Here is a 16,000-nt window from a genome sequence, read left to right on the forward strand (position 1 = left end):
TTTGGGAATTCCGAGTCTCTTCCTCTTACCCTGGAGCCTACCTCTCCGCAGAACCCCAGACGTCCTCTGTGCCACACTGTGGCCAAAAAATAGGGCCACAGACTAGACCTGACAGCTCAGGGGGGGTCTGCTCCTGAGCCCTAAACTCAGAGACCTAAAGTAACCACAGTAGGATGGTCTGAAATGAAAACTTTGTAACCAAAAGCGAGTTAGGAAAGGTAATCACATCCTAGGCCCCTATCTCCCCTGACAAAGGACAATCTTCTATTGTCCTTTTGTATCTAAGATAACATACCTTTGGAATGGCAGGGTGATATCCTTTTTATCTGGACCCCTCCCTGAAGCAGAGACCACATAGCCCCTCATTGTATTGTTATCATCTTAACTGTTGACTGGTAACGGTGTTGCACCCACCTATGCAAAAGAAGTCTGTCTATCCGTTTTACTTTGTATCCAATCCCAGAGGTTTTCCCCATTTAGCTTTCTCCCACTTGTGCGAATTTCCTGTAAGCCCTTCCGCCTGCTCCTTTGATTATAATATACAAAATAAGGTGCAGAACTGCCATTCTCTGGAGCATTTCTCAGTCCGTTGAGATTTTGCTTCCCGGCGATTGTTGTCAGTTTGGCTCAGATAAACTCATAAAAATTCTCTACAGGTTTATACATTTCCTTCCTACATTGACAACTTCCACTCTTCCCTCGCATATCAGCAGCCACCTGGGATGCTCCCAGCTCTGCTCCGGATGGGTTTGCAGCAGAGCAAATCCGCTGCTAATTCAGGTCCTGGGGCATTCTGAATAAACCACTCAATCTAGGACCCATTCTTCCTCATTTGTAAAGAGCCTTAAGGTGGAACACCTTAAGAGTTAATCACTGAATATAATGTGAAGTGTGCTGTATGCTGTGTAAGTTCTATTTTCCACCTTTTCTGCACTACCCATTCATCTTAGAATCTTTGTCCAACAAGCCCACAAGCTCTTCTGTTTGCATTGGACATGAATTCTTATTTTCTAAGATCACAACTTACCAGTATTTTATAATCCTTGAAATATTTGGTCTGACTGATCCCTGATGAGCTCCTAGTGTAAACCAAAATTAATTTTAGCCTGTAATAAAGAGGATAAGGCAGTTACTTGAGCAAAAAGGAGCGGCAGCCCTGGAGACACAAATGAAGGTTGGCAACCCAAACTGTTCCGCCAAAACAGAGGGAAGGCCGTTGTCCGTAGTGAACGTTGCCACCCAGGCTCTCAGGTCCTTTGCATGCGAGACATCTGTTGTGCAGTTCTGACAGGACAGGGCAGGTCTCAGTCTGTTAACAGGAGATGAATCCAGGGTTTCCCTGCCGAGGCTGACTCAGCGCAGACGAGCAGGGAGACAGTGCGGGACAGCGAGCGTCCAGTTGAGGTTCGCCCTAGTACACAGCATTTACGAGGAGCCCCATCAGCAAATGGCTGCTAGGCTCTTATTATTTATGAAAGTTGGGCCTTCACTTGACCTGGAAGTCATCTCGGCAGATAAATTCCATCTCAGGTTAGCAGCAAATGAATCTCCCTTCTCAGCGCTCACAGTAGGGATCCTCTTAGTGCCTTCAGCACTCATTTGAAAATTGTTAGGCTGTGTTATTTCAACAAGGGATTTCTCAATGAGCAATGCCTTAGACTGATTTGGTCCCTTGTTACCTAGAAGTAACACTTCCTAACGTTGCCCCAAATATCAGAGGTGCACTTAGAGAAAGTATCCGTTTTTCCACTGGACCCACCCAGGTGGGTAAAGCTGAGGAAGGAAAGTATTAGCAGAGACAGACCTGAAGTGTAACTGTTGAGAGCTAGGAAAGAGGGCTAGACAATTATAAGCATTGCTAAGCAGAAAACCTCTTGAAGGTCACTAGAATGGATAAGGAAGAGAAACAAATCGTCAACCGAAATAGGCTTATCAACAGGAGACGGACAGATAGTTCCTCCTGAACCCAGAGCAAAACTCCTCCAGAGCTCAGAGCTATGCAGAGATAACAGCACCTCCTGCTTTTGTAACTTGCTTGCTTGCTTCTCACTGTATAAAAGAGCTAGCCTGTGAGCGTTCGGCGCGGCTCTCAGCTGCAGCTCTTCAGAGCACCATGTCTGCGGGACACATCGAGAGTCCGCCCCTGCGCAGGTTAAAAGAATTGGCCATTAAAGTAACATCTCTGAAAACGTCCTGAAAGTCTCCGAACATCTGTTTCTTGCGTCAGTGGGTGGGACATAACCAAGGCCCTCTTCCTCCTAGAAGCTGACCCTCGTTCAGATGACACCAAGCTCCCTATTCTGTGAATCACCTCGTCCCTGTTCATTCAGTAAATGCACGGTGAGCACCTGTGTGCAAAGCCCCTGTGGCTGGAGTCGGGAGTCTGGGTACAGTGAAGACATGGTCCCTGCCTTCAAAAAGTGTCACCTTCTGTTGACTCCACCTTGTCGATCTCGGCCACCTCTCCTGTCTGTTGTTCTCTTCCTACTGCAGCTGTACCCGGTCAGGTCTTTTGTTTTTTTTAAAGATTTTATTTATTTATTTTAGAGAGACGGATAGGGAGGGAGAAAGAGAGGGAAACATCGATATGTGAGATACATCAATTGGTTGTCTCTCGTAAGCGCCCCGACAGGGGACTGAACTCGCAACCCAGGCATGTGCCCTGACCGGGAATCGAACTGGCAACTCTTCACTTTGCGGGATGCTGCCCAACCAACTGTGCCACACTGGTCAGGGTTCTTGTTGGCTCTTGCTGGTCTCACTCAAGAACCTTCTAACATCCCTCCACCCCAAAATAACAAAAAAGCATGACATAACTCTTATTAGGTTAATATTCCCAAATCACAGCTAGAATCAGGCCACCCTTTTGCTCAAAACTCTCAGCTCCCCATTACTAACTCAATAAAATCCAACCCCCTTAGCCTGACTTCAACCTCTTTCCAGCCATGTCCCCCAGTACGCCCTTCTCACACCCCACCCTCTCCAGGAGTGTCCAACCTTTTGGCGTCTCTGGTCCGTCCACACTGGAAGAAGAAGAGTTGTCTTGGGCCCCACATTAAATACACCAACACTGATGAAAACCGATGAATGAAAAAAATGGTTTTAAGTGAATTTACGATTTTGTGTTGGGCCACATTCACAGCCATCCTGGGCCTCATGCAGCTCGGAGGCCACAGGTTGGATACCCCCATAGCCAAATTAAATGAATTGGCATTTATTGGTACACGCCCATAACGTCTCCTATTTTGGCTGTGTTGCTCCATTTAGAATGTCCTCTTCCCATCTTTGGAGGTCCAGTTCAAAAATCACCTCCCATAAAGCCTTCCCCAATGTCCCACAAGTCAATGTAATTACTCTGCATTCTTAGACCTGTAGCCTCACTTAGGATATAAAATGTTCTACCTCTCATTAGATCCCCCTAACAGCCCGGAAACCCAACGGTAGAATCTCTCATTTCCCCTTGTTTGTTCCCTCTGACTTGGCACACAGAGGCCACTCTCATTTGTGAGTGAACAGACTGGGAGGCAGATGGAATATGGGGCTGGTCCGGGAAAGGGCTGTGTGAACTGTAGCACAGGGAGAAATGGATTTGGGTAGAACTTCACTAGGACAAGCTTTGTACCCTGACGTATCCCTAAGCAATTAAAACCGTGCCTGCAGGGTAGGTGCTCAGTAATCTAGTTGTTGAATTTAAAAAAAAAAAAAAGAGGAAGCTTCCCAGTAGGAGGTCACAAACTCAACAGTGAAAAAAGAAACAGAATTTGGTTCACAGGGAAGGCCTTCCCGGGAGGAGACGCAGGAGCCGAATGTGGAGATAGGGACGTACTGTGGCGGAACAAGCCCACGCCGTGGCCGCTTAGGTGCTTTAGGCAACAGTGAAAGCTGGTGGGACTCAGAGGAGGTTAGGTTGTCGGAGCCATGAGTTCTACACTAGAAAGCGTGCCCTTTGGGGAAAGCCCAATCGTTTGTGTTCCTCCAGGAGCAAATGGGAGCGAGGGGAAGGAGGCCGGTTAGGCTGAGTGGCTCAGGGGGTGCCCTACCCTGTCCGAACAGGAAAAAGGAGATAGGCCAGATGAGCCCCTGTTAGGCATTTAATTCTGCCCTGTGTGTTGACTTGATTCTTGCTAATTTGATCAGCCTTGGCCTTCAGACAGTTCCATTTCCAGTTTTCTTCCCAGCACCTAGCGCAGCAGGCTTTCCAGGAAGAACGGCTGAAAGGGGCAAGGGGCTGATTTTCTGTGTCACTCGAGGACAGCACCTGTGTGTGCAGAAATGACCTGGAGCTCTTGTGAAAAGGCAGATTCCAACGCAGTGGCTCCAAGCCTGCATTTCCCCCCGGCTCCCAGGGGCTGCCGCTGCATCAGACACCACACGCACTGTGGGTAACAAGGACTTCAAAATCCTACCGGGACACCAGGGACTTCACTGTGGGCGACCAGAAGCGACAGAGCCCAGACCACGGACTGAGTGTTCACTGGTACACTTCCCAGTCAGGGCACACGCCTGGGTTGCGGGCCAGGTGCCCGGTTGGGAGCCTGCATGAGGCAGCCAATGGATGTTTCTCTCATATTGATGTTTCTCTCCCTCTCTACACCCCTCCCTTTCCTCTCTGAATATAAAAAATTAAATTAAAAAAATATTTTATTTCTAGAGAGGGGGAGGTAGGGAGAGAGGGAAACATTGATGTGAGAGAGAAACATCCATTGATTGCCACCTTTGGCACCCCAACTGAGGACCAAAGTCAAAACCTGGGTATGTGCCCTTGCTGGGAATCGAACTGACAACCTTTCACTCTGCTTGCAGGATGACACCCAACCAACCCAGCCACACCAGCCAGGGCATATCTATTTGTTCCTTTTATCCCCATATCCCACCCACTCCTCCATGGTGACTGCAATGCCTTTAACGTGTAACCTTTCATCTCTGTTCTGCTTTATGTACATGAATGGTATTGTTGTGGATCTCATTCAGTTTCTCACATCCCCGCCCAGCACTGCATGCGACTATGCATCCACAGTACTGAAGCCAATACTCCGAACTGCTCCCCAGTGCCCCCTGGTGCCCGGGCCTCTCTACCTGCAGCCTGCCAACAACCGCTGCCTGGACTGTCTGCGGCCCTCGACCCCCACGCACTGGGCCCCAAACACGCCCCCTTCTGGTCTGCTCTAGGTTCGAGCCAGGACTGTGTCGCCGCTCCAGGTCAGACGCCGCCTCTTCCTTGCTTCCGCACAGGTCTTCTTGACATGGGGAGAAAAACATCCGACACGAGCACTTTTCCTTCGCCAGTAGCAAGTTTTATTCTAAGCAACTGCCAAGTCATCAAAGGGGACACTCACCCAGGAGCTGGGAGCCCACCCCAGACACCCACGCGGCGGGCACCCGACACTCCTGGCAGGCGAGCAGCCATGCGCTTTTCCTCCATCAGCTCGGAATGGTGAGTTCCAGAACTAATCTGGAAAGCGTGTCACCTGAACAATCTCAAGGAACGACTGGTCCAACAGGAACAAACTCAAGTAACCACTATATGAGCTGAACGTCCTTAAGTAACAAGGCAGCCGTCTACCCTGTGAGGCCGTAGAACCCTGCGGAGAGTGGATGGAAGAGTAGCTAAGGCGAGAAACCCCAGCGCCGAGCTCCTGGGAGGAAGCGGCTCGGTGTGCTCAGCTCCCCTACCAGGCTCTTCATTCTCAGCGGGTCCACCCCCACTGCTTTCTCCCTCTCAGTCCTTTTGATTCGGTGAGCCCCATCCCAGAGTGCTAAGAGTCCCCACAATATGGAGCCCACACAATGCCCCCTGACTGCTGGTCTAAGTGTGGGTGGGCTAAAACAGCCCCAGAAATGCTCCCCTCCCAGATGGCCAGCCAGTCCCCATGTTAACAAATTCTACAGCTCTGGAAACTTAAAAAACAAGTGTTGGGCTGTGTATTATTTTTTTAAAATCAACTAAAATCTAATTCCAGAAAGGTTCTCCAGAGCAGGGTGAGCATTCATTTAAATTATTTTTCTACTCGTTATTAATAAGGAGACTACAAAAGAGGAAACAGAGTGTTATGCTTCCCGGAGCTCTTCAGCACACCACTCACTCCTCCAGCCTGGCCCCGCCCCGTGGGAAGACCTGAAGCGCTGGGCCAGGCCCTCAAACCAACCCCAGACCACGGGCATCGGTGTGGATGGGAAAACCCGAGACTTGAAGGTGCCAAAGACACAGCAAGCTCAGCAGCAGGGTAGACAGCAGCGGCAGGCTGGCCCCCCACCCAACGCCCCAGTTTGGGGGCTTGGGGTCGGCCTGCTGCTTGGCCAAGGTTAGGCAAATCAAAGCGACTCCCCTCAGGAAGAAGCCAGTCCCTGACTTTGCACAGTGTCTCTTCGGGAGACCAATGCCAGCCCCCTCGGCCCCCCCCCGGAACAGGCGAGGGGCTGGCACCCTTAGAGCAGGCCATTGGGCCTTCCGGGCTCCAGAGCCAGCCCACCACGCTCGCGCTGGTGGATCTTCTGGTGCTGCAGCAGGTGCTGCTTCTGCACGAAGCTCCTCTCGCACTCGGGGCAGGTGTAGGGCCGCTCGCCCGTGTGGATGCGCTGGTGCCGCACCAGATCCGACGGGTGGCTGAAGCTCTTGCCACAGTAGCCACAGATGAGGGAGCTCCGGCTTTTCCTCCAGGGGATGTGGCCGGGCAGGGCGACCAGGCTGTTGGGCGAGAACCTCTCCTGGACGCGCTGACCGCTGCTGGGCCCCTCCTGCAGGTGGCAGCGCTGGTGGGTCACCAGGCTCACCCTGCAGCTGAAGCTCCTCATGCAAATGTCACACTGATGCTGTCTCGCCCTCTTGGACTGGGGCTTCAGGCGCGGCCGGGGCCTGAGGCTCTCCTCCGGCTCTGGCTCCGGCGCAGTGGGAGGCTCCCACCCCGAGTGGGTCCGCAGATAGGTGGCCAGCTGCTGCTCACAGCGGTAGCTGAGCTCACACTCGGGGCATTCAAAGGGGCCAGGAGGGTCCCTCTGCAGCTTCAGGCCCTGCCCACATTCCTGACCCAGCTGCACCTGCCTGTTGGACTTCTGCTTCGGGGGGCAGCCCAGAGTTCTGTCACTGCCAGGGTCTCTGCTGCTGTCCATAGGCTCCTCGAGATTAGTGTCTCTGGGGTCTGATTCCAAGAGGACAGAGGCGCCCTGGCCGTTCCAGAGCTCAGTCGGCACTGGGCTCAGGAAAGTCTGCTCCTCTGCCATGCCCGGGAACTCTCCAGGAAGGCCCTCCGAGCGCTCCTGTCCCTGCGGGGACTCTATCTCCTGCTTGATCACAACCCCTTCTGCTGACAAGACAAAGAGAACCAACAAAAAAGGGTCACACTCTAATACCCGCAGAGCTAAACAAACATCTGTGAATTCCAGAAGGGCTCACATCAAAGGATTGAGGGAATTAGAACAATTTGGACAATGAAGAGACTGACTGGCTTCCAAAACCTGAAAAATGAAACCTTTACTCAGGTAGAGACATGTTGATTGGAAATCTGAATATATTATTCTTTTTTTAAAAGATTTTATTTATTCATTCTTACAGAGAGGGGGAAGGGAGGGAGAGAAACATCGAAGTGTTGAAGTGTGTGAGATATATCACACGCCCCCTACTGGGGACCTGACCCGAAATCCAGGCATGTGCCCTGCTGGGAATTGAACCCGTGACCTTTTGGTTTGCAAGCCAGTGCTCAATCCACTGAGCCACACCAGGCAGGGCACAATATATTGTTCTTATAGAACAATGTTATAAATAATAGTTTTCCAAGCTTGTCCACAAATTTGTATTTAATCTCTGAAAAATGGCTAAATATACTGAAAAACTATGCTAATTTAGGAGAGTGTTAAGGTAATGAAGATTAAAAATAGACAAACTAAACCTACAGCTTACAAATTCATGTGTCCAACTCTGTCCTTTCTGCACATTCCTGCCAAATAACCCACCTTACAAACGCTTTTCCTGCCTCTCACCCAGCCAGCTTCGCCCCTGGGGCCGACCAGCCCTATTCTGAACACTCTGTGGGTTTCGACCGGTCTATTATGTCCGCTCCTCTGCGGGCAGGAGGAAGTCTGATGTGGATGTGAATCTCAAGGGTCCCACAGAGCGGTGAGGAGTTAAGACCCCACGCGACAGCTGAATGAATGACCGTCGGAAAAGAGCCTGGACTACACCGCTGCCGCGAGAGGTTCCTGGTCGTCAGTGCTGGGCAGTGTAGCAGTTCAGGGGAGGCCCGTGATGGGCTGAAGGGAGTGGGAAGGGGAACAGAATATTCTGGAGCCACTCACCTGGGTGGACACCACCGAGGCCTTCCTCCTCCAAGTCACCCAGCATCTCTGTACCCAACTCCGCTTCTCCTTCTGGCTGGCCAAGGACCTCTGGGTTGGAAACAGCACAGTGTGAGCCCAGGAGAGTAAAACCTCATTGCACACTGGTCATTTGCCGATGAACAAGGTGACCAATGTCAAGGAGCTAATATTAAAACTTGGTATGGTTCTAAGTATTGCTTTTGTCACCTCCCCTAGCGGTTTGGGACAATCAGAAAATTATGTCCATTGGACTGATGTACTCGGCTACTAGCCTCTCGGGGCTTCTCCTGCATTAGCTACTTGTGGCTCCAGCCTCCGGGCACAGGAGCCCACCCCTCACCTCCCCACCACCACCACGCCCTTACTCATCCACAGCTTCACATGCTGCTTCCTCTTAGGGGTCTGATTTCACCTGTCCCGCAGCACTACTGGCTCAGGCAGGCCCTTACCCCTGCCTGTCACAGACAAGGCAGCAGCCACTGGCAGAACACAGGACCCAGCCGAGGTCACTGTGACCTCTCTGACCCATTTGCCACTTTCCTCCTTCCTCCACTCTGCTCTGGTGGCCTTCCTGACAAGCCTCCATGGACCTGGGTTGTCAAAGATTTTATCTACCAAACAAAATGCACACACAGTGTAACAGCTAGTACTCTGCACCCCAAGAGATACAGGGTCCGGCAGAAGGAAGGCCTGCTTGAGTGGTTGGTAGGATAATAATATGGGTGCAATAATTTATAGTTTTAATGTGAACATTTCACCTAAAATGTCACGTGATATGCTTGAGTATGACAGTGTTATGTCACAGAACGACGTGCTTATGATTCTGTAGTAAAACGGGCCTTATTAGTGCTGGACCCCCTATATTAAGCAGACTCCTAATCACACAAATGTAAAACCCTGAGGTTGACTGGCTGGGATTGCAGCCCAGGGCCAAGGGCAATTTTTGATTAGCCTGTGCTGCCAGTCTCATTCCAGGTAACAAAGGATTTCTTATCAAAGAGTCTTAAGTATTAAAAGCAGCAGGAGGAACCCTAGCCACATAGATAAGATGTGACAATGGCATCTTATCTACTGGTAGATTTTAACAAGATCTGACCACATGACCATGGAGAAGCAACATACTCCACATTGAGGACCTGGAGACTCCCATTGCTCAACTCAGCATGGCCAGGGATCGCACGTGAGAATTCTAGGGAGGAAATGCCGCTTACTCAGAGAGACCAGAGTCTCATAGTTGCTCATCATCACGTTTCTGTACAGCTCCTTCTGCCAGTCCTCCAGATTCTCCCACTCCTGCTCCGAGAAACAGACGGCATCACTGTCCAGTGACCGGGACACCTGCAATCACAGAGCCACACAGTGAGCGCTGCCCGTCTCAGCCAGGCGGGAAGGGCCAGCAACTGAGAGTTCAATGAAAGTGCTACCTTGGGGGCCTCCACTGCACTGCCCGGGGGCAGCCGCAGGACCCAGAGGTTCCTGTTCCTCAGCAGGTTCTCCATGTTCTCCAGCCGCCTCTGCAGCAGCCCATACTCCTGCAGCAGCGTCCCCAGCACGGCCCACTTGCCCTCCAGCTGGTTCCCGAACTCCAAGGTCATCTTCTCGAAGTCGGCCAGCTTCTTCTCCACCATCTCCATGCGTCTCTCCAGGCTCTGTAGCTGGGCGGCCTGGGCCTCCATCTTCCTCTCCACGGCCTGGATGGCAGCCACCACGGCCTGCAGTGGGAGCTCCGTGGGCTGCGGGTGGGAGCTGTCCTCCGGCACTGGCGGGGAGGAAGCCAGGGGGGTGGCGCGGCGCTTCCTCCTGTGCTGAAGAACCAGACGCAGGGTCCATCAGCCCGCGCCACTGCCCACCGCCAGGTGAAGAACACCAAGGCCCAGAGGGTCCAGCAGCACTCTCAGCTCCTACCGAGCTTCCAGTTCTTTAAGTTTATAAAGTACGTTCTTTTGTATTCTGATACTACAAATTATACACGTGGATTGTAATAAAAAAATATTGAAAGATAGAAAGGAAGAGGGAGGGAGGGAGGGAGGAAGGAAGGGGGGAAGGGAGGATTATGTAAAATACCAGTATCCAGAAATAAGCAGTTAGTTTTGGTGTATTTCCTATAAGTCTTTTTTCATCTTGTGAATTTATTTCTTTTTCAAAAAAAAAGAGATCATATTGTATATATGTTTTGTTACCTGTGTTTCAAACCTAGCATTTTCTCTAAGACTTTTCTGTGCCAGGATTCATTTTTTTAAAGACCCACACTTGAGGATATGTTTATTGATTTTAGAGAGGAGGGAGGGAGGGAGGGAGGGAGAGAGGGAGAGAGGGAGGTCGGGATGTCGATGTGAGAGAGAAACATCAATCAGTTGCCTCTCACACATGCCCTGACCAGGGATGGAACCTGCAACCGTGGCATATCAGGACGATGCTCTAACCTGCCGAGCCACCCGGCCAGGGCAGGATTCACTGTTTAAACCAATTTCTTTCTGTTTGATACTTCAGACTGTTTGTGATTATTTTGCTGTGATACGTGACATAATTTACATCTCTTCTTGCTGTCTGACTTCATAGGCAATCACGCCCCCTTCACTAGTAGCCTCCCAGCAGCCCCTTGCCATAAAGGTCCCTTAGCAGGACCTGCAAGACTCAACCCACTCATCTTTGTACCCTAGCAGCTAACACAATGTGCAAACGATCCTTACTAAATCCTTCAAAGGCATTCACTGAAATCATCTAAGTCCTCTCACATTCTTCTTATGCTGCTCACTCTTCCGGTCTTGTCCCTGGCAGTAGGAAACTCACTGTGGCTGAAGCTCCAAATGAGTACAACCAACCCCGGGGAAGTCTTCCTGCAACTGTCCTCTCAGCCCCGCTGCCCCACTGCACGTCACCCCTCAGTCCTAACCCCCCAAAGTGTCACTACTTTTTTGCGGCTGCGGCTGCTTCTCTCATGGTGGGACCAAGCCGCCCGGGCGGAAAGTGTTTACAGGCCGTCTGGCTTCCCCTTCAGTGAGCCACCTGCTCAAGGCATGTTCCTTTACCTTTTGGGTTATCCGACTTTTCCTTCCTGTCTCCCAGGACTGGGCTGTGAATTGTGGATAATAGTCTTTATCAGTTATATACTTGTATGTTGCAAATATCTTTTCTTTTTTTTTTTTTTTTACTCTCTTTAGTATCTTTCAATAAAGTCCTTAACTTTAATGGAATTAAGTTTTATCAGTATTAATACTTTTATGGTTTGAACTTTTATGTCAGGTGTAAAAAAAAAATCTACAACCCACAATAGTCTTCTAAATATGCTATAGCACAGGCGGCAGACACAGGCCGGCAGGCCCAATCTGGCCCTCCACCTCGTTTCCACCCAGCTGCAGCGCCGAGCTCTCCCTTAACTGTCAAGGAGCAGTTACATGTACACAATCCTAGAGTTACATTCAGCCCTTTGAAGGCAACCGCAAGGCTGATATGGCTCCCCGTGAAAACGAGTTTGACACTCCTGTTTTGGAGAGAGAGGAAGGAGGATAAGAAGGGGAGAGAAACATCGATTGGTTGCCTCTTGTAGGCACCCCGACCGAGGATCAAACCTGCAACCCAGGCATGTGCCCTGCCTGGGAACTGAACCTACAACCTTTTGTTCTGCAAGTGGATTCTCCAACCAACTGGGCCACTGGGCCAGGGCTAGACAATTTTTTCTGATTCTATTACTCCCCCTTAATCTTCATTTATAAGTTATGCAGCTCATTTCTAGTCTTTCAGCAACTACCCTAGAAATTACAGGGAGCATACCTACACAGACTTTAAATGTCCAAATTCTGATCATCTCTTCCTAACTTTTACATCAATGATGCCGTGTATTTTAATTCTGCCTTGGTTTTTTACTCAACAGATTACTATTTTAGTCAGTCAATATTTGTTTAGATTTACCCATTTTCTTTTTCTTTTTTTTTGAGATTTTGTTTATTTATTTTTAGAGAGAAGGGAAGGAAGGGAGAGAGGGAGAAAAACACCCGCCCAGGCCAGGACTGGGCCGCAGCCCAGGCATGTGCCCTGCCTGACTGGGAATCCAACCAGCGCCCTTTCGCTCTACAGGATAACACCTGACCAACTGAGCCACACAGGTTGAGGTTAGAGCTACCCATTTTCATGGATTATCATACTTTTTTATACGAATTGGGATAATTTTCCTTTACCTGAAGGACGTCCTTTCGAATTTCCCTTCATAACAGTGTACTGGTAAGCAAACTATCTATTTTAATATATCTAAAAATATCTTTTCCTTACCTTTATTTTTGAAAGCTATTTTTGCTGACTACAAAAATCTAGGATCACAGTTACTTTCTTTCAGCTCATTGATGACATCATTTTACTGTTACCTCGCCTCCACTGTTGCTTTTGAGAAGCTGGATCCCAAGAGTCTTAAAACAGTTCATTTACAGGTAATTGGTCTTTTTTTTCTCTGGCGGCCTTTAAGAATTCTCTCCGCCACATATTTTGTGCTTTCACTATTACATGTTCAGACAGAGATTTATTTTTGTTTATCCTGGTTGGGGTCTACTGGGTTTCTAGGTATCAGGGTTTGCATTAGGCCGACAGTACCCTCCGCGGCTAGCTCCCCATCCGTGAGGGCCTCCAGCGCAGAGCGAGTGTGTGAGTGTTCCTTCTGGACTTCCCCATGTCCTTCTTCTGGAGTCTCAGTATCGGAAATCTTTGAAGGCCTAAATTTGTTGCCCATTATTTTTACTGGCTTTTCCTCCTAGTTTAAAAAAAATATGTTTATTGATTCTAGAGAGCTAGGAAGGGGGTGGAGAGAGAGAGAGAGAGAGACAGAGCGCAAAGTGAGAGCGAAACATTGACCGGCTGTCTTCCACACTGGCCAGGGCTCCTCGTAGTTTTTCATTGTTTGTTTGGTAATTTTTTTTTTATTATGAATTCATTTTTCTTGGAATTTCATCTATGAGAAGTATTTGAAGTCTGAGTTAAATGCAGACTCCCCCAGAGAAGATTCGTGTTTGTTTTTCAAAGACACCTGGACGTTTCTTGGACCATCCAGGTCACGTAAATTCAGGCAATAAACCCACTTGAGAGCCAGCAGTTTTGCAGGGGCACCTTGCACCCATCTCTTGGCCAAGGTTTGAAATATGCAATATTCTCTGCAACTACCTGGGGGTAAGAGCTTACTTTCAGTTCACCCAGAATGCTGCCCTTTGAAGTCGCAGCTCTATGGGAATCAGGCAGGAGGCTTTCTGGACCCCCTCCCCCGCTTAGGCTCTGAGTTGTGCCTTCTATATTCTAGGCCCCTTAGGTCATAAACACCACAGATGAATGTTCAGCAAAAACCCTCAAAGTTGATTTCAGAACCCTGGTTACTACTTTTTTTTTTTTAAAGGTTTTATTTATTTACTTTTTGGAGAGAGGGGAAAGGAGGGAGAAAGCCAGGGAGAGAAACATACATCAGTGTGTGGCTGCCTCTCCCGTGCCCTCCCACTGGGGAACCTGGCCACCAACCCAGGGACGTGTCCTGACTGGGAATCGAATTCAATCGGCAACCCTTTGGTTCGCAGGCCGGCGCTCAACCCACTGAACCACACCAGCCAGGGCAGAACCCTGGCTACCTTGTGAGAGCTCCCTCTTTCACTTCGTTTTAGGGTTCCAAGTATTCTTTATGCACATACATTGTAGACATAATTGTGTTTCCCCCCCAGCATTTTCAGTTGTTTTCATCATGGTACCTATTGGCCACACTGTCAAATAGGAGGTACCAAACCCTCATCTGAAGAGAAAATGTCTGAGAACAGAAATATGCTCAAAGGCAATTTCAACGCGCCCACAAAGACAGACACACACAGTTACTTAAAGCACAGCTTCGAATTTTGGAGGATCTTTAAGGCTTCTTTTTAAAAACATCTGCTGATGACGTAAGTAATTGTGTACTGACCAGTCAGGAAAAAGTACTTTGGAAGTTGGTGAACTTGTCCTCCTGCCCCACTTTACCACTAATTTGGCCTTGAACGAAAGCTAACTCTTTGACTGTATCACCTTAGTTAGAGGAGGCAAACACTGTGAACATTTGTATCTTATCTTCACAGTTCAGCTGTACTTCCCCGACAGCGAACACCGTGTTATCCAAGTCTTCCAATCCTTCCCTTCTTAGTTCTTACCTACTTCCTACAAAAATCAAATAGCTCTGGCTCGGTGGCTCAGTTGGGTGGAGCAACGTCCCCTACATCGAAAGGTTGTGAGTTCGATCCCCAGGGTCGGGGTGAAGGGGAGGCAACAGATCGATGCTTTTCTCTCTTTCTCTCCCTTCTTCTCTAAAATCAATAAAAACATCCTCGGGTGAGGACTTAAAAAAAAAAAAAATCAATGGGTAAAAAAAAAAAATCAATGTGTTTCAAAAAAAAAAAGAACCAACCAATGAACGCATAAATAAGTGGAACATCGAATCGATGTTTCTCTCTCTCTCCCTCTCCCTTCCTCTCTCTATCTAAAAATCAATAATAAAAAAACCAAAACCAAAAAACAAAAAACCAATTAAATTCCAGCCCTGGCCTGGTGTCGCCAGGAGACGCCAAGGTTGCAGGTTCCATCTCCCCTCAGGGCACATACAAGAAGCAACCAATGCATGCATAAATAAGTGGAACAAATGGATGCTTCTGTCTCTGTCTCTTTTCCCTTCCTTTCCTATAAATAAATAAATAAATAAATAAATAAATAAATAAAACATTAAATTCCATCTGCCCTTCCCATAGCACATCCTCTTGGATCATCAAATTAGCCACTACTTTCGAATAACGTGAGCATGTCGGAGCTGGCAGGAACCTTGGAGACTATGTAGCAACTAGTCCAACACTCAGTTTACAGCGAAGAAATCGGAGGCCCAGAGCTGGGCGGCCCAGACCTGAGTTAGGGCTGAAATCCAGTTTCCTGCCTCCATGCCCAGGGCTTGCCCCATCCCGAGCTCTGCGTCCTGCGAGGGCTGCAGGAGACCGGACCGCTTCGCAGACCGAACCCAGCAACTACCCGGGGAGACAACACCTGTCCCCTAAGAGGGGAAGCCCAGCCCGACTTCCACCTGCGGCTGCGACCGCGGGACAGAAGTCTGTAGCGGGACAATGTGGCAGAAGGAACCAGCGAAACACAATGGCCGAGGACGAGTCGGTCGCGGACAAGCCCTGCGCCCCCGGGGTCTCCGGAGCGCCCGGCGCGCTCACCGGCAGCGGTGCGGACCCAGAGTTTCCAACCCGCGCCACCTCTCCAGCCTGGAAACGGGCTCTCTTTGGCACCACGGAGAAAGCGTGTGGGGACGGTCACAAGCCCAAGAGCAGGGAACAAGCCTCAGAGAAGTTTCCCGGCGAAGGTGCGTGGCGCTGGGGCTCCAGCCCCACGCGGAAGGAATAGGACAGGGGTGGGCAGAGCCCTCGGGTCGCGGGGGCAGGTCGGTACCCACCAGCGCCAGCGGCCGCCCGGGGGACACCCAGCCCCGCCCCGGGGTTCCGCCATCCCGAACGCGCCCCCGAGCCGCGCCAGGGGGACCCTCACCCGAGCCGACGCCGATTCCGCCATTGCTGCCCGTCGCCCGTCCACGGCGGAGCCTCGCCTGCTACCCTCGGACTGCGCGCGAGTCCGCTGGGCGTCCCCTGCCCCTCCTCGAAGCCACCACCAGCTCCGTGTTGACACAAGGCCAAGACTGGCTCCGGCCGCTCGT

At 50.0% G+C, this 16,000-nt stretch overlaps 1 protein-coding gene across 2 annotated transcripts; it reads right to left on the reverse strand.

Annotated features, from left to right (window-relative positions):
- Nucleotides 1–5,281: 5,281 nt before the first annotated feature.
- ZNF212 (zinc finger protein 212) lies at nt 5,282–16,000 on the reverse strand. Of its 2 annotated transcripts, none has more exons than XM_053926399.2 (5): nt 15,835–16,000; nt 9,735–10,115; nt 9,522–9,648; nt 8,290–8,379; nt 5,282–7,301 (listed from the first exon to the last, which is right to left on the reverse strand). In XM_053926399.2, exons 1-5 carry the CDS (start codon nt 15,856–15,858, stop codon nt 6,427–6,429), a joined length of 1,497 nt encoding a protein of 498 aa, XP_053782374.1. In that variant the 5' UTR covers nt 15,859–16,000; the 3' UTR covers nt 5,282–6,426. The 2 variants fall into 2 exon arrangements, with proteins under 2 accessions (XP_053782374.1, XP_071077814.1); XM_071221713.1 differs by having other exon boundaries at nt 5,282–7,298; nt 15,835–15,995.

This window comes from Desmodus rotundus, chromosome 6 (assembly GCF_022682495.2).
Source record: "Desmodus rotundus isolate HL8 chromosome 6, HLdesRot8A.1, whole genome shotgun sequence".
In the NCBI taxonomy this organism is placed as follows: Eukaryota; Metazoa; Chordata; class Mammalia; order Chiroptera; family Phyllostomidae; genus Desmodus; species Desmodus rotundus.

Coding starts and splice junctions, on each gene's coding strand:
- ZNF212 (XM_053926399.2), bottom strand. CDS start 15,858: ATGGCGGAATCGGCGTCGGCTCGG. Junction 8,380..9,521: donor TGAGACTCTGGTCTCTCTGA/GTAAGCGGCATT, acceptor TTTCCAACCCAG/AGGTCCTTGGCCAGCCAGAA. Junction 7,302..8,289: donor CCTCGGTGGTGTCCACCCAG/GTGAGTGGCTCC, acceptor TTGTCTTGTCAG/CAGAAGGGGTTGTGATCAAG.